The sequence below is a fragment of the Oncorhynchus kisutch genome, unplaced genomic scaffold, assembly GCF_002021735.2.
Source record: "Oncorhynchus kisutch isolate 150728-3 unplaced genomic scaffold, Okis_V2 Okis03b-Okis08b_hom, whole genome shotgun sequence".
Taxonomy (NCBI): Eukaryota; Metazoa; Chordata; class Actinopteri; order Salmoniformes; family Salmonidae; genus Oncorhynchus; species Oncorhynchus kisutch.
Window position 1 is genome coordinate 1,640,028 of NW_022261980.1, and position 18,815 is coordinate 1,658,842.

The 18,815-nt window shown below is 46.0% G+C and overlaps 1 protein-coding gene across 1 annotated transcript in view; it reads left to right on the forward strand.

Moving 5' to 3' along the window:
• LOC109877446 (TP53-binding protein 1-like) overlaps positions 1-18,815 on the forward strand; it is a 57,208-nt gene that overhangs the window by 859 nt on the left and 37,534 nt on the right. The window contains 13 exon segments of the mRNA XM_031812391.1: positions 916-1,003; positions 1,613-1,661; positions 2,012-2,079; positions 2,294-2,422; positions 2,806-2,866; positions 3,779-3,954; positions 4,185-4,311; positions 6,169-6,260; positions 6,357-6,544; positions 7,504-8,929; positions 12,902-13,018; positions 13,414-13,605; positions 14,391-14,457. Of these exon segments, the coding sequence (XP_031668251.1) occupies positions 916-1,003; positions 1,613-1,661; positions 2,012-2,079; positions 2,294-2,422; positions 2,806-2,866; positions 3,779-3,954; positions 4,185-4,311; positions 6,169-6,260; positions 6,357-6,544; positions 7,504-8,929; positions 12,902-13,018; positions 13,414-13,605; positions 14,391-14,457 (2,780 nt within the window).

Below are 18,815 nucleotides of genomic sequence, written 5' to 3' on the forward strand. Positions count from 1 at the left end.
ATATATATGACTGGGGGCTTGGGAGTTTGCCCATCTGTAGAATTACTTTGCCCTACTTGCACCAATGTCACTTGATGTATCCATAATTCTATGCAAAGATGGTCATTTCTGACTGCAGCGTGGGTATCGGGAGAGTAGCCCCCGAGGACAGCCAGACAGACAATCTGTTACCAGGCTAGGAGGAACTGACAAAAACAATACCCCTATCGTCTCCCGTCCCTGTATGACTGGAAAGATCTACCGCCTCTCAATGTTACAGGATGCAACGTTAGCGTACTTGCCCTCCGAGTCGCTGGTTCAAGCCCTGCTCTCGGAGGGCAAGTACGCTAACGTTGCATCCTGTAACATTGAGAGGCGGTAGATCTTTCCAGTCATACAGGGAGGGGAGACGATAGGGGTATTGTTTTTGTCAGTTCCTCCTAGCCTGGTAACAGATCAGTTTGTGTTTTTGCCCACTCCATTGTCAAGCAAGAGAGCAGAAATAGACTGTCACCCAGGCTAAGTTCCTCCTGCTACCTTAGTTTGTTGTCCGATGACCTCAATGGAACTTTGGGGCATATCAACTTAGGTTGTGACATGACATTACTTACCTCTATAAGTCTTTACAACTGATCTAGGACTGGTTTTGTTGTGAAGCTCATATTCATTCATGTTAGAAGTGTGGGGATAGCAGATCTCAAGTCAGTTGTCAAAAGCAAAAAATATCACTTGGCTCAATTTGAATCCATTTAAGATGCATACCTCCATCCTACCTGCCATGGAGTCAATACTGACACAATTGGATAGGTGACAGCAGGGTTTTCATCAAATAATCCAGTCATGTCAGATCAGTGCTTGTCCTACTTCATGGGAAGGAGTGATGCCTGTTGTTCTAATATGAACAGGGCCACTGAATCCAGCCTTCTCTCTCCCCAGGAGCTGATGTCCTCTCCGGCAGGAAACCGATACTCTGAGACAGACAGCCAATCAGAGAGGGTCCAGAACAACAATCACAACGGGCCAGGTTGGTCTCTCAAACTGTGACCACAAAGGACAGAGATTGGATACCTGGGGCCGTATGTATAAGGCATCTCAGAGAACGAGTGCTGTTCCCCCCCCCCCCCCCCATGTAATCCTATTCACTGGGATCTAAAAGGCCAAACTGATCCTAAATCAGCACTCCTACTCTGATACGTTTGATACATATGACACCTCACCATTTGAAGCTGTGGTTCTCTGTATGTGACTGCTGTGATGAGTATCCTTGCCTGGGACCTGAAGAGTTGCATTGGGTTTTTTAGTGGGATAATGCACTCTTATGGTGTGCAGAAAACTTGTGTTCGAACCCTGCCGCTTACATAGATTTGGAACATTTAGTGGGGTGTTGGTCGCTCCTATAGCAAACTAATGTACCCTCAGAAACACTAAAAGTCCAGGCTGCTAAGTTAAGGGCACAGAAAATATTAAGTGTGAAATGTAAACTCTGGTTTCAACCATTGCAGCCATTATCAGAGTAATAACAATCATATAGCCTATTGATAGCGCTGGTAACATTGAAAGCAGTTGATAGCATTTGTCTCCCCATAGCAGACATTGTATTTTGTCTTAAACCTATTGAATGTATTTTCTTTAGTCAACCAGGAGGAAAGTCAAGTCCTAGAAGTTTGCTCCAATACAAGGAGGTAGGTACTAGGATAACATTGTCACCAAGATGCAGTGAATTGAAGTGTTTGTAAAAGCATTGAGACAGCCAGCTGAGATGTTTGAGAAGTATGCTGCATTCCAAATGGCCCCTGGCCCCTGTCTACTACCTAGACACTACTGTAGATCTGAGAGGATTGGATAGGTGGACGCAATATGGTGACATTTCCACCTAACCAATCAGAAGGCAAGATGACTCTATAACGCTTATATCTTTCCAATCACCTCCAATCTACAGAGGTAGCTAGGTTGTAGGGGGCAGGCTAGGGGTCGGTTTGGAATTCAGCAATAGTCTGCTTTACGTTGACATCTTGATCCCTGAAACCATCAGGTGTTCTACAGAAGACATGGCCACGGAGTCTGGGGCGGACTCCACTACACACTGCGCCCAGCCTGAAGGTATGAGCAGTTTTTAACAGAGAAAGAAATAACCATTTGAGACGTGTCTCTGAGATAATATACTGTAGCTGTGTAAGTTTTGAAATGCTCCATCAATGCTCTTGTTGGAAACATAATTTTTAGGCTGTGCCACTTTTTCATCATCTCCAGGTCAGTATTGCATTTCATGAATCATGATTTTGAGCTGTGCATGTTTATGTTGTGTGTATTTTAGGGGGAGTGTCCAAGTTAGATTTTCTGGAGCTTTCTGAGTGCCAGGGTCCAGGTGACGTGGTGGGGAACAGTCAGGAGGAGGAGAGCCCTACTGCTGCCCAGACAGACAGCCAGAGACACAACCAGCCAGGTAACAATACTAAGTTATCTTTACTTCTCTTGAGTCCATGGTCGTGTTTAGTAGGTGGGAAACCATTTTAAACGGGGAGAAACAGGGTGGTTCTACCTGGGTCGTATTCATTATGCAACAAACTGAACTTCTGAGGAAAATGGAAAGGAACTACCTGAACTTGTCCAGTAAGAAATGAGCTTTTATTTCATTTTCTGTTGCAAAATGTTTTGCGACAGTGTGCCTAATGAATATGACCCTGAACATGTTCATGAAGAATAAGAACACAGACATATTTTTATTTTACATTGCAAAATGTTTTGCTGCAGTGAATTGGACCCAGTTGAAATGTTGACCAAAGTTAAACATATTTTGTTGACTTGTCATTGTTTTGTTGTCACTAGGTGAACAGAAGAACACAACCAGGGGCTTGCCTTCAGGCAGTCAGGACAGAAAATCCAAGAGGTGAGAATATCCATATCCAGGATGCGTACCTACAAGATCATATTTAGTCATAAAGCCTCTGTGTAGCACAAGGGCTCGAGAGTCAAGCTTTAAAGGTCCAGTGCAGTCCAAAATATGATTTCCTGTGTTTTATATACATTTCATCATTGTCTGGTTTGAATAATACTGAAATTGTGAAAATTATGATGATGCCCTTTTAGCGTAAGAATTGTTTGAAAAGGCCGCCTGAAATTTCTGCCTGTTTTGGTGGGATGAAGTTTTCACCTGCCTGGTAACATCACCAGGTGGTTAATTAGTTAATAGACCAATAAGAGTTCCAAACCCCTCTACCATTAACAGCTAGTTTTCAGTTTTCCCCTCCCAGACAGTCCTAGCTGGGAAATAACTTTTTTCTAAAAAGCTACTTTTGTTTTTTTGACTATTTTAATTGAAAACATTCACAGTAAGATACTTAATTGTTACCCAGAAATGATTTGATATTGAGATCAAAACGGCTGCATTGGGCCTTTTAATAAGAAGGGCTGAATCTGAACATGAAAAGTGCACACCTTAATTGGAAGATTCACGTGAATCACACATTGATGTTAGTGGGACATTGGTAGTCATTTTATAAAGCTAGGATTCGGCCCCAAAATGATCGATCCATACCTCACAGATTTACACATGCTAGTTCTGTTGCTCAATCCCAAATCGACTCCTAGACAATATCTTATGCACCTGTGGAGCTCTGGGAAGATTTGATAGATGTAAGCAATATGGTAATGAGTCTAACTTGCCCAATAGGCTAGGTGGAATGTTCACCATATTGCTTTACACATCAACTTCTCTCAGATCTCCAGAAGTAAATAAAAGGTCTAAGCGTTGATTTGGAATTGTGCATGAGTTAAATAAAGTGTCTGGTCCTTGCCCCAGGTCGGAGGTGAGCTCTAGCAGCTCGTCGGAGCCCCTGGGTCGTGCTGGCCGGGAACTGAGTGTCCAGGCTTTGCTCCACTCCCAGGGCCTGCAGGCCTCTGAGGACCAGGATCCCAAAGGGGACGACTCTGAGCTGCTGTCCTCTCAGGAGGACCTCTTCGACACTGACAAGACAGGTGGGCCGTCCATATATCCACCCATCCAAACTATCTGTCTGTGTTATAGACTGCCAGGGCTTACAGCACTTCTCCAGTTTGAGCAGCTCTTGTTGGAAGAGGTTAAAACAAGTGTAGTCTGTTGTTCACAAAACAATTTGAAGGTGAGCAGTCACAACTGTTATCAACAGTTGACATGAACAATTGATCACAAAATGAACAGATGATAATGGAGTTCTCTCTCTCTGTAGGCACAGGGGTGGACAGCACAATGTCAGAGGCAGAGAACCAAGGCGTGCCCACCCTGACCCCTGCCCACACCCTGCGTCTGCTGCACCTCTCTGGGCAGGGCACCCTGGTGCAGGAGAGCCTCTCCCAGTAAGACCTTTCTCACCTCAACACTATACTGCACACTCCCACTGAGTTGCAGGGATGCAAACTAGTCACCTTTCGGTGAAATTCGCCGTTTTGAAGCCAAAATAGGTGACCTACATGATTCATGTAGATCAGATGAGAAAAGTTTTGGGGGGGGTTGGATCACTACTGGCTGTAACGATCGAGTGATGCGCGTTTGGAGCAATACTGTCTGTATCCAAGGCTCAGCAGATCGTTTACATAACAATAGAATGCAGCGCAGCACGCGACTGAAGAAAGAGGAGACAAACAATTGACTAGTTACAGCATCAGCGCGCGCTCTGGAAAGGCAGCGCGCCAGTTACAGCAGCGCGCCCCCTGAACGAGAAAGAAGAGGTACGTTAGGCGAGAAGCCTGACCACGGAGACGGGGTGAGAAGGTGATGAAGCGTATTTCATGAGCTGTAACCGGAAAACAACTGGCATTTGGAAAGTTTGAGGTGAGGGAGAGAGTGTGGTGGAATAGTATTAGTATTGTTATGTATCTTGCTAGCTGGATCGAATTATCCGTTAGCTAGTGTTACCTTTCTTGCCTCCTCTCCAGACCGTAGTCGGGACGGCTCAGGGGAGCCTTCACTTGCTAGCTCCAAGGCCAGAGCAATGTATGGATGCTCTGGGGTAATTCTCACATTTGGGGATCTTATCCTCTGCTAATGACGTGTTAGCCTGGAATTCCACTGAAGTAGTTAGTTTTTATTAAAACTTGTACATCATTTGAGGTAGTCCGAATGACAAAATAAAATAGTGTGCAAACGGAGCAAAACAGTCACGCTACATCCCGGTCACACACAATTGCATTCAAAACCGAAAGTTAACTTACTACGTTACCCATAATGCACGTCTGTGTTTTAAAGCTCTACCCCTACTTTACCAACACTAGCCAGAGAAATATTGAGCAACATTAGTCAACTCATCTGATCAAGCAATTGAGTTTATGGTGTGAAAATTAGCTTGCTAATAAAGTCAGACAGCTAACGTTAGCTAGCTAACATTAGTAACCTAACCAATTCGCTATAGTATCAACTGATATTCGACTCCTTGCCGTTCCTCAAATTATAACGCGTTAGTTGCATACTGGACCCTGAATCTGTGTGAAATATTAACTAATGTTACCCCTCTACAGTTTGTGGTTAATTTTCAGAATGAAAATAGAGGTGAAAGGATCACGACACACTTTCCCTCTCACTTTTCCTGGCACATTGTAGAACAGATGTCCACAGGCAGAAAGTGTACAATGTAACACTATTCAGTGTAGCCCAAAGATATTGTTTTTGTTGTGTTGAACTTGACAGTAACACCTGTGTGTGAGTGAGGGAGGATTATATATTTTTTTACTCAGTGAAAGTTATTTTTGCACACGTAACCTTGTTCACTTGATCGATGTATATATTGGCCACTATAATAGAGCAAAAATAAAATGAAACAAAACAGGCATTATATTTCTACTTTAAGAAGATTTTTTCCCAAGTGCAATATTTATACTGATCATGTAGATAATATTATTTTTTGTTTTTAATTAGTTAAAACCTGCCTTTCCCCCTGGCAGGGATTTTTTTTGCATGTTTTCAGTGCAAATAAAAAGTGTCACCTTTTTAGGCCCATCACGAGTTTGCATCCCTGGAGTAGTTGCCCTGTTGTTTGGGTTGGCCTGGGTTGTGTTCAGCAAGACAATAGGAAAATCTGTGTTCCAATTGGTCAAGTTGAGGTAGTACTTTACCATTTCAAAACGTTTTGTCCCTACTGAACACAGCCAGCGATTCTGTTTTGTCCTCATCAGAGGAAGAATGATTGTTGCATTCATCTTTGCCTTCCCTTCCTATAGAAACTCTGAGTTTGTAGCACCCACCCAGGAAAACTTGAGCCAAACACCTTTCATCGTCCCCAATTCACCGACAGGACAAGAAAATGAACTGGGTAACTAAACTTTATTTTATCCAGTTGACATGTCCGTTGTTTTAGTTTCTATTCTGAAAAATAGAACTCAGTGATAGACTTCTGGTAACCCCGCAGGTGCCGACGAACCAATGGACACGTCTATGCCTCCGGAGGACCAATCGGATGGTAAGGAGGAGGAGCCAATGGACATGGACCCAGCTCCTAAGTCACACCCCTCAGCATCCACCCCAGTATCCCAGAACTCCCCAGGTTTTGTGTTGGAGAGGACCCTCTCTCTGCCTACCCAGCCTGAGTTCTCTCATGTACGTATCTTTAATCCATTGACCAGATAGTGGGGGAAAAATAGATTCAGTTAGCACTGAACTCAATGGCCGTGTCCGGTTATCCGTTTTTGCGTACTAAATAGTAGGCTGTTTGGGAATGTGAAAAATATCATGTTTTATAGTATGAGTCATTTCGAAAATGTAGTTTGCTTTAAATGCCTGGATGTCATACGCATGGCTTTTCATGTAGTAGGAACTCAGACCAATGTGTGTTTGACAACAGCTGATAATCATGTAAGGGTTTGGGCTGTACCAAAATGAAAGCATGGTGGGGAACAACCAAATTGTGCATTAGATGACGTCTTCTCAGTATGGATGAGCCTAGTATTATTTTTTTGACAGTTTAGTCATTTAGCAGACGCTCTTGTCCAGAGTGACGTACAGTTAGTGGATTCATCTTAAGATAGCTAAGTGGAACAACCACAAGTACATGTCTCCTCAAAGTCTGACACACAGTATGTTGCTTACGGCGTATGTTTTTACTAAACAGTTTGTTCTAAATAGTATGATTATATACTTTTAGAAAGTATAAGGCAAGAATGAAGTCTTTACATTTTTCTGTACACAACTTTCACCTTTGAATGTAACTATATCTATATATTTTTTTAATTGAAATTTTAGTGGTTTAGCAGACACACTTGTCCAGAGTGACTCACAGTATTGAGTGCATACATTTTCCTACTATTATTTTCTCCTACTAGTCCCCTCGTGGCAATTGAACCCACAACCCTGGCGTTGCAAGTGCCGTGCTCTACCAACTGAGCCACATGGTACCACATAAATGGAGACCAGGGATCTACCCTTATCGCTCTTTATTCTTCCCTTATTATGGATTATGTTGGTTTATTATGATGATCAAGAATCTCATTATTCAATCAGGTTAAGTCCTATAGGTTCATAAAACACCAATTTAGTTTCTTCTTTTTCCCTTTCCAAAGGATGTATTTGTCCCAACCCAGAGCCAAGAGGCTGGAAGCAGTAGCATAGCTCCACAAGAGACGCACAGCAGGAAAGTGACATCATCATCCCAACCCACAGCACTGGATTCAAGCTCACCCAAGATGGCCGCTGCACCCACCCAGTCCAAAGCACCCACAACAACTGACCGAGAACACTCTGTGACTGATTCTTTCCAACTGGAGCTGTCTGTGAATACTCAGAGCTGTAGTCTGGCCCAGCAGGCTTCCATGCAGGCTGGGGGGAAGGATGTCGAGGAGGACAGTCAGGCTACACAGATAGAAGAAGGTCTGGACGGACGCCTACAGATAGACACCAGTGACTCTGTGATTTCACGTAACAGCCAGAAGAGGGAAAGTAACGGGGTCCCCTCTGACCCAAAAACACCTGCTATTTTGCCTAAAGTTCCTCAGGTGCCTGACTTACTGAAGACTAGCGGGGAAAGTACCAGGAGAGAGGAATGTAACACTTCACAGAAGTCTGACACGCACAAACAGACAACCTTGAATGTACGCAACATGAATATAGGCGACGATGGTATCAATGTGACCAAAACGGAGAGTTCTCAGAAGCAGGATGCCAAGGCCTCTTCCCCCTCTCCTTCCTCCCAACAGAAGCTTGAAACCATAGACTTATTCACCCCTAGCAGCTGTGTGCAGGAGACGCCTTCTTCCTCGAATAGCGCTGCCTGTAGTTTAGCCTCCCTGTCTCAGTCTCAATCCCAGTCTGTTTTCCCACAGATGTCTCACGTGGGATCAGTGAAGGCTCTCTCTCCGAGTCCAGGTGTTTGTGTAGACTCCAGAAGAGATGGAGGAGGAAGGAGAGACATAGGAGAAGCAGGAGGAGGGGGAAGCCCGACGAGCTCACAGAAAAACAGGGACCCGTCTAAATCCATACAGTCTTTATCGCAGGAGCGTGGAGGCACTGCTACCAACAGCCTAAAGGAGAAAAACAAAGCAGATGAAGAAGGGATAGAGGAGGGGGGAGAGAAGCAGCACGACAGCACGTTGGGGCCTGAGGGCTCAGGCCTCTATCTGTCTCTCTCTCAGAGCCAGGTGCTTTCTCCAGAGCCCATGGAGGAAGAAGAGGAGGAAAAAATAGGGAAGTTCCCTGTCTCGCACTCCAGGAGTGAGGGAGGAGTAGGAGAGGAGGAGAGCTGCAGCAGCATCATTGTGCTGGAGGAGAGTGAGAGGAGCTCCCAGCTACTGGAGAAGGAAGTTAAGTCGCCGTCTAACATGGGCACGTCTCAGCCAGTGGCAAGCCGGCGGGGGTCAGTGTCGTCCAATGGCACAGGGTCACAGCTGAAGGACACCCAGCTGGTACCAATCGGACTCACCCAGGCTGATAAGGAAGGGTCTAGGGAAGCAGAGGGGCTCCGAGACAAGAGCCTCAGTGACAGCTCTGGAGGTGAGAGGCCTAGATGCCTGTGGAGATATCAGGTGACTCAATAGCATTTCCTTGATTCCTTGTGTCCTCTCTTCTTTCTTTCCTTCTCAAAACACATTGTAGGAAAAGATCAGAGGGGAGGAACCTCAGACCTTCTTCCCTCACCTCCAATGCATTTTGAGGAGCGAGGACACAAGGAAACGATGAAAGACTATTAAGAATCCATGAAGTAGATAGAAGTTTGTTTTTGTCCAATATATTGTGTGTAGACCGAGGTTGGGGGATGGGGTGGGTCATCAGGGGTATGTTTGGGTTGGGGAATGGGGGGGGGGCATCCGGGGTATATTTGGGATGGGGGGGGGGGGGGACACCAGGGGTATGTTTAGGATGGGGTGGGGGGGGGACACCAGGGGTATGTTTAGGATGGGGTGGGAGGGGAACACCAGGGGTATGTTTTTATTTATTTGATTTATTTCACCTTTTATTTAACCTAAGTTTAACAAGTTCTCATTTACAACTGCGACCTGGCCAAGATAAAGCATAGCAGTGTGAACAGACAACACAGAGTTACACATGGAGTAAACCATGAACAAGTCAATAACACAAAATAAAAAAATATATATACATTGTGTGCAAAAGGCATGAGGAGGTAGATGAATAATTACAATTTTTGCAGATTAACACTGGAGTGATAAATGATCAGATGGTCATGTACAGGTAGAGATACTGGTGTGCAAAAGAGCAGAAAAGTAAATAAATATAAACAGTATGGGGATGAGTATGTATGTAGCGAGGGCCAGCCGACTAGAGCATACAGGTCGCAGTGGTGGGTGGTATAAGGTGCTTTAGTAACAAAACGGATGGCACTGTGATAAACTGCATCCAGTTTGCTGAGTAGAGTATTGGAAGCTATTTTGTAGATGACATCGCCGAAGTCGAGGATCGGCAGGATAGTCAGTTTTACTAGGGTACGTTTGGCGGCGTGAGTGAAGGAGGCTTTGTTGCGGAATAGAAAGCCGACTCTAGATTTGATTTTAGATTGGAGATGTTTGATATGAGTCTGGAAGGAGAGTTGTCACCTAGTACCTAGCCAGACACCTAGGTACTTATAGATGTCCACATATTCTAGGTCGGAACCATTCAGGGTGGTGATGCTAGTCGGGCGTGCGAGTGCAGGCAGCGAATGGTTGAAAAGCATGCATTTGGTTTTACTAGCGTTTAAGAGCAGTTGGAGGCCACAGAAGGAGTGTTGTATGGCGTTGAAGCTCGTTTGGAGGTTAGATAGCACAGTGTCCAAGGAAGGGCCGGAAGTATACAGAATGGTGTCGTCTGCGTAGAGTTGGATCAGGGAATCGCCCTCAGCAAGAATAACATCATTGATATATACAGAGAAAAGAGTCGGCCCGAGAATTGAACCCTGTGGCACCCCCATAGAGACTGCCAGAGGACCGGACAACATGCCCTCCGATTTGACACACTGAACTCTGTCTGCAAAGTAGTTGGTGAACCAGGCAAGGCAGTCATTAGAAAAACCGAGGCTACTGAGTCTGCCGATAAGAATATGGTGATTGACAGAGTCGAAAGCCTTGGCCAGGTCGATGAAGACGGCTGCACAGTACTGTCTTTTATCGATGGCGGTTATGATATCGTTTAGTACCTTGAGCGTGGCTGAGGTGCACCCGTGACTGGCTCGGAAACCAGATTGCACAGCAGAGAAGGTACGGTGGGATTCGAGATGGTCAGTGACCTGTTTTTTGACTTGGCTTTTGTAGGTTCTAAACAGGCCAAACTTAGGTAATGACACCATAATGGGCAGGATGGATATAGGTCTGTAACAGTTTGGGTCCAGGGTGTCTCCCCCTTTGAAGAGGGGGATGACTGCGGCAGCTTTCCAATCCTTGGGGATTTCAGACGATATGAAAGAGCGGTTGAACAGACTGGTAATAGGGGTTGCGACAATGGCGGCGGATAGTTTCAGAAATAGAGGGTCAAGATTGTCAGCTGTTGGAGTAGCCAGGAGGAAGGCATGGAAGGGGTGGTGGGGAACACCAGGGGTATGTTTAGGATGGGGTGGTGGGGAACACCAGGGGTATGTTTTCGATGGGGTGGTGGGGAACACCAGGGGTATGTTTTCGATGGGGTGGTGGGGAACACCAGGGGTATGTGTGGGATGGGGTAGGTCACCAGGGGTATGTGTGGGATGGGGTAGGTCACCAGGGGTATGTGTGGGATGGGGTAGGTCACCAGGGGTATGTGTGGGATGGGGTAGGTCACCAGGGGTATGTGTGGGATGGGGTAGGTCACCAGGGGTATGTGTGGGATGGGGTAGGTCACCAGGGGTATGTGTGGGATGGGGTAGGTCACCAGGGGTATGTGTGGGATGGGGTAGGTCACCAGGGTATGTGTGGGATGGGGTAGGTCACCAGGGGTATGTGTGGGATGGGTAGGTCACCAGGGTATGTGTGGGATGGGGTAGGTCACCAGGGGTATGTGTGGGATGGGGTAGGTCACCAGGGGTATGTGTGGGATGGGGTAGGTCACCAGGGGTATGTGTGGGATGGGGTAGGTCACCAGGGGTATGTGTGGGATGGGGTAGGTCACCAGGGGTATGTGTGGGATGGGGTAGGTCACCAGGGGTATGTGTGGGATGGGGTAGGTCACCAGGGGTATGTGTGGGATGGGGTAGGTCACCAGGGGTATGTGTGGGATGGGGTAGGTCACCAGGGTATGTGTGGGATGGGGTAGGTCACCAGGGGTATGTGTGGGATGGGGTAGGTCACCAGGGGTATGTGTGGGATGGGGTAGGTCACCAGGGGTATGTGTGGGATGGGGTAGGTCACCAGGGGTATGTGTGGGATGGGGTAGGTCACCAGGGGTATGTGTGGGATGGGGTAGGTCACCAGGGGTATGTGTGGGATGGGGTAGGTCACCAGGGGTATGTGTGGGATGGGTAGGTCACCAGGGGTATGTGTGGGATGGGGTAGGTCACCAGGGGTATGTGTGGGATGGGTAGGTCACCAGGGGTATGTGTGGGATGGGGTAGGTCACCAGGGGTATGTGTGGGATGGGGTAGGTCACCAGGGGTATGTGTGGGATGGGGTAGGTCACCAGGGGTATGTGTGGGATGGGGTAGGTCACCAGGGGTATGTGTGGGATGGGGTAGGTCACCAGGGGTATGTGTGGGATGGGTAGGTCACCAGGGGTATGTGTGGGATGGGGTAGGTCACCAGGGGTATGTGTGGGATGGGGTAGGTCACCAGGGGTATGTGTGGGATGGGGTAGGTCACCAGGGGTATGTGTGGGATGGGGTAGGTCACCAGGGGTATGTGTGGGATGGGGTAGGTCACCAGGGGTATGTGTGGGATGGGGTAGGTCACCAGGGGTTATGTGTGGGATGGGGTAGGTCACCAGGGGTATGTGTGGGATGGGGTAGGTCACCAGGGGTTTGTGTGGGATGGGGTAGGTCACCAGGGGTATGTGTGGGATGGGGTAGGTCACCAGGGGCATGTGTGGGATGGGGTAGGTCACCAGGGGTATGTGTGGGATGGGGTAGGTCACCAGGGGCATGTGTGGGATGGGGTAGGTCACCAGGGGTATGTGTGGATGGGGGTAGGTCACCAGGGGTATGTGTGGGATGGGGGTAGGTCACCAGGGTATGTGTGGGATGGGGTGGGTTGTTCAAAACGTGTATTTTTGCTTATTGATTTAACAGCTTTTGAAGTGATTCAATAAATATGTAGACCCCCCCCCCCCATGTGCTTGCTTGCTGACCACTGATAGCTGAAAGATTTGATAGATTTTCATCTTGTTACTTTCATGTGTCCTAGTCCCTACGGATCAGTGGCCATGAAGGGAAGGCGACTCTATTGAATTCAAAGTGTTTTGTCCCTGCAGTAAATCCATTGGGCTACCAGGGCTATATAGCCTGTCGTCATTTCAGTCTGTTCAGAGATCGTAATGGTTTTTGTTTGTATTAATATTTGTCCTCTGCAGAGATTCCATTCCACTTCACTCTCCCCAAAGAAGGCGAGCTGATTGGCCCTCCTGTGAGTGCCACTCCCCCTCTGATCAGCCAGTTGAAGCAGACACCAAGACACAGCACTCCGATTGGTGGGTTCCTCCCCCTCAAGAAATACTATCAACTGGCTCTCTCCATAGCCAGCTTTACCATGTGAACTGAAGCAAAGTATTCTAACCACCAACCTATATAGTCTCACACATCACTTCACACTCACTCTCTATCCCACATACACACACACACTCACACTTGCCCTCATACATCAACACACACTCACCCTCTCTCTCCGATTCACCCACTCAGGTACACACACACACACATACTCTCTCTTTGTCGCACCCACCCCCTTTACACAAACACAGTTGTTCTCCCAGTCACCTCACCTCATCATTCCAATATCATGGTTCGCTAGTAGGATCCCCCAGAGAGGCTCTAATCTGAGCCAGATTACATCGTGGTGGTCGTCGGCTCTTTTTGTTTTCCTCAGACATGACTTCCTTCTCTGAGAAGTCCGCGGCGGTGGGTGATGTTTCCACGGAGACGGCGATGGCGACCAGTGAAATCACGGCGGGGGAGAGTGGCGAGGACACGGCCGACGGGGCTGATGGGAAACTGAGTTTGCGGATGAAGCTGGTGACCCCTGTGGAGGAGGGCAGCTCAGAACACTTCAGCCTGCAGAGTAAGAGCTGTTATGTGTTATTACCACATTATTCAAAGAACAGAAATAGGACAGCACTCCGGTAAATAAACTTAAATTGACATTTTTATTGCCGCACGAACGTTTGGGGTATGAGCCCTTCAGCGTGCAAGGCAATGGCAATCAATGTCACAACAAGACCACACAGGTGGGTGTAATTCTAAATTGCCAGTCAGTACTGGCCCAGTGGAGATCCCAGCAGAGGGAGCTGTGGGGGAAACATGACAATCAAATAAAGATCCACAATACAAACACATTATGGTGTCATTACCTAAGTGTTTGGCCTGTTTAGAACCTACAAAAGACAAGAAAAATAACATTCCTCATTAAGGCCTGCTGGGTTACCATGTTATTACCAATGGAATAGGAATTATAGCTGTTGTAATGGTTTATATTCCAATGCCTGCTTATAAACGTGATATGACCATGTATGTGACCTATTTGTTTGCCTATGGATGTTCAAGACATCTGTATGTTATTTTCTTGTGAATCTGTGTGTTGATACCATGGAGGGACAAGGGACTATCTTTCAGATGGTACGGTGGTCCATAGAAAATGCAAACAGCATTAAACACTATCCAACAACTGTGTACATAGAATTAAAAGGGTTTCATATGACTACTGAAGTGTATCCATTGATGTATAGAAATGTGACATCTGCTGACTCTCACACCTTTACTGCAAGAATAGACGTCTGTTTGTTTGTTTATTTCTTTTGTTCAACCCCCCCAAAACACCAAATTAAACACTTTTTCTTTTCCTCCCAGAGCCACCGCAATCAGACGAGGAAGGCTCTGTCTCCAAGGTTACCACCGTTGTCAAGGCTGTAACCAGGTAACCCGCTTTGGTTTCTATGCAAGGCAGCCCGATTTCAGGCTTTTTCCCCTGCCTGGGATTTGACTGTGTCCCAAATTGATTTTTACATCTCATTATCACGATTCAGCTTCATTTAATATTATTTTGTTTACATTTTAGTCATTTAGCAGGCACTCTTATCCAGAGCCACTTACAGTAGTGTGTGTGCCTATATTTTCATACTTTTTTCATACTGGGATGCCTTTTTGTTCACAACTCTGTACCCCAAATAAGAGCACTGTTGAGAATATTATAGAATAATGTGTATATATACAAAGATGCTTAATACAGTATGTTACAACCGTCAGTGAATGATCATGGCTGACATTTGCATTTATTTGCATATTTAAATGTATTTACGTATACATGTATTACCTGACTTTGTCAGGTCATTTGGTTTCCATGGTTTGTATCAAATCAAACCAAATTTGTCACGTGCGTCGAATACAACAGGTGTAGACCTTAGTGAAATGCTTTACTTACAGGCTTTAACCAATAGTGCAAAAAAGGTGTTAGGTGAACAATAGGCAGGTAAATAAATAAAACAACATTAAAATAGTAAAAAGACAGGCTATATACAGTAGCGAGGCCATAAAAGTAGCGAGGCTACATACAGACACCGGTTAGTCAGGCTGATTGAGGTAGTATGTACATATGGTTAAAGTGACTATGCATATATGATGAACAGAGAGTAGCAGTAGTGTAAAACAGGGGTTGGTGGGTGGCGGGACACAATGCAGATAGCCCGGTTAGCCAATGTGCAGGAGCACTGGTTGGTCGGCCCAATTGAGGTAGTATGTACATGAATATATACACTGGGGCAAAAAAAGTATTCAGCCAGCCACCAATTGTGCAAGTTCTCCCACTTAAAAAGATGAGAGGCCTGTAATTTTCATCATAGACTTCAACTATGACAGACAAAATGAGAAAAAAAATCCAGAAAATCACATTGTAGGATTTTTAATGAATTTATTTGCAAATCATGGTGGAAAATAAGTATCTGACCTCCCTATAGGCTATCTCGTCATTGTCGGTGATCAGGTGTTCACTGTTGTGTTATCTGCAAACTTAATGATGGTGTTGGAGTCGTGCCTGGCCATGCAGTCGTGGGTGAACAGGTAGTACAGGAGGGGACTGAGCACGCACCCCTGTGGAACTCCAGTGTTGAGGATCAGCGTGGCAGATGTGTTGCTACCTACCCTCACCACCTGGGGGCGTCCCGTCAGGAAGTCCAGGATCCAGTTGCAGAGGGAGGTGTTTAGTCCCAGGATCCTTAGCTTAGTGATGAGCTTTGAGGGTACTATGGTGTTGAATGCTGAGCTGTAGTCAATGAATAGTATTCTCACATAAGTGTTCCTTTTGTCCAGGTGGGAAAGGGCAGTGTGGAGTGCAATAGAGATTGTATCATCTGTGGATCTGTTTGGGCGGTATGCAAATTGGAGTGGCTCTAAGGTTTCTGGGATAATGGTGTTGATGTGAGCCATTACCAACCTTTCAAAGCACTTTGTGGCTACGGACGTGAGTGCCACGGGTCTGTAGTCGTTTAGGCAGGTTGCCTTTGTGATCTTGGGCACAGGGACTATGGTGGTCTGCTTGAAACATGTTGGTATTACAGACTCAATCAGGGACATGTTGAAAATGTTAGTGAAGACACCTGCCAGTTGGCCAACACATGCCCGGAGCACACGTCCTGGTAAACCGTCTGGCCCCGCAGTCTTGTGTATGTTGACCTGTTTAAAGGTCTTGCTCACGTCGGCTACGGAGAGCGTGATTCACACAGTCGTCCGGAACAGCTGATGCTCTCATGCATGCCTCAGTGTTGCATGCCTCGAAGCGAGCATAGAAGTGATTTAGCTTGTCTGGTAGGCTTGTGTCACTGGGCAGCTCGCAGCTGTGCTTCCCTTTGTAGTCTGTAATAGTTTGCAAGCCCTGCCATATAAGACGAGTGTCGGAGCCGGTGTAGTATGATTCAATCTTAGCCCTGTATTGACGCTTTGCCTGTTTGATGGTTTGTTGTAGGGCATAGCAGGATTTCTTGTAAGCTTCCGGGTTAGAGTCCCGCACCTTGAAAGCGGCAGCTCTACCCTTTAGCTCAGCGCGAATGTTGCCTGTAATCCATGGCTTCTGGTTGGGGTATGTACGTACAGTCACTGGGGACGACGTCCTCGATGCACTTATTGATAAAGCCAGTGACTGATGTGGTGTGCTCCTCAATGCCATTGGAAGAATCCCGGAACATGTTCCAGTCTGTGATAGCAAAACAGTCCTGTAGTTTAGCATTTGCTTCATCTGACCACTTTTTTTATAGACTGAGTCACTGGTGTTACCTGCTTTAATTTTTGCTTGTAAGCAGGAATCAGGAGGATAAAGTTGTGGTCAGATTTACCAAATGGAGGGAGAGCTTGGTACACGCCTCTGTGTATGGAGTACAGGTGATCTAGATTTTTTTCCCCCCTCTGGTTGCACATTTAACATGTTGATAGAAATTTGGTGGAACTGATTTAAGTTTCCCTGCATTAGTCTCCAGCCACTAGGAGCGCTGTCTCTGGGTGAGTGCTCATCCTTTTACCATGCACAGTTGAGTTGACACTCGGGTTATGAAAGTAGTTTTGAATTCGCTGGGGGGTTGCTGGTGTCCGTATCCTAGATGCCGACTCCTGCCGTTTTGCTCTAGTAAGGGACTGCTCAGGGTGTCTCCGCGTGTGTGTCTCAGGGGGTTTGGTTCTAGTATAAAGACACATTTCCGTTCTTCCCCAAGGAAATGGAGAATACTGCATTGCAAGGCAATTTCATGACATTCTATTGGCTTGTTGTATGACCAGTGTCCCTGTCCCCAGCCCCCTGCCCAGCCCTCTGTGTTCAGCAGGGTGAGGGAGGCCCACAGACAGGTGATGGAGGACCAGGCCGAGGCCCATCCCAGTGACCCTGGAACCCCTGTCAGGTAAACAACGTGTATGGCCTCTGACATGGGTTGTGTTCATCAGGTCAGTGTGGCACAACATTTTTTAAATGTTGCGCAATGCAAACCTTAAAACGAGCGTTTCTTAGTGGACAAATTTGGATAGTAGGCTACCTCCCAGTTTCGGACTGATCTCTTCGGATGCATGAGAAGGATAGTTCTTGTCAGCACGCCTTCAAAAACTAAGGTTTGTCTCTGAGCATTTGGTGCCAACCTGAAGTATAGTCAGTTGATTCCCAGTATAATAGCTCCCCCTGCTGGCTGAAATGAGAGCCTAGTAGTAACACAAGCCTAATGTCTATTGTCGCCTCAGAGTATCCCTTCTGTTTTAAAGTCCTGTAAAACTTCAATTAAACCTAGTCTCAAATAGCAGCTTGTCCATTTTAAAAGCCGGACAGTGGCACACATTTCAGCAAATAAACGCCTGTTTCAAATAAACGCTGGGTCTAAATGAATTGTTTACAAGGTTACGATGACTTATTTACAAGGTTTCATGTTTGATTTGTTACATTGAATAATTCAGTAATGACTAGAAAAGGTTATGTCAGTCATCTGTTTTTATCAGCAGTAAGAAACTGCTAGCCGTTGGCTGCTAACAGCTGAGAACTGCTAGCTAACTGGCAAACACAAAAACAGTCAACTTCTGGAGTACAGAACCCTAGAAATCGGCTGATCGCACACTAGTGGTGAAAGTAAGAACTGCCAAAATTGCACAGTCAAATAGGAGAATAATTATATAATTATTTATTTTCTCAAAATAGAGGCATACTAATACAGAAATGTGACAGTGTGTAAATGATAACACATTAGTGCAGAAAATGAAGAACATTTATTAAAATGCTAGAAGTGAATTAACTATGCAAGTGAGCAAAAAGCTGTGTGCATTATTAAGGAAATAGTTGTTTAGCTCAAATAGTCGCCTGTCTCTAATAAGCGCCTGTTGTGTTGAGTGATTTTAAGCAAATAAACACCCATGCTATTAATTAGAGTTTCACGGTATGTCCGATTGGGATTAACAAGGGACATTAATTGTCTGCTCCAATCTTGTGTCCATTTGACCTTGATAGCCCTCTACCTGTCCTGGTATATCTTTAGAATTCAGGAAGTAGGTTGAGTGCGTGTGAGAGAGACCTACTTCTCTGCTATTTTGGGTACCATTCATGCCCCCTTAGAGAGATGGAGGCTCTGTTTGGTTTTGTCCTGTCGAGGTGTTATAACAAGGTCTTTTTCAAGGTGTCCACACAACACACCACAGCCCTAGTTGGACCTGCTTCTCGGTCCATTACAGGACTACAGAGGCAATATTGAAACCTTTATTAACATTTGGCAAAGGATGATATCAGCCGTTCTATACGTTTCTATACATTGCCTTCAGGAA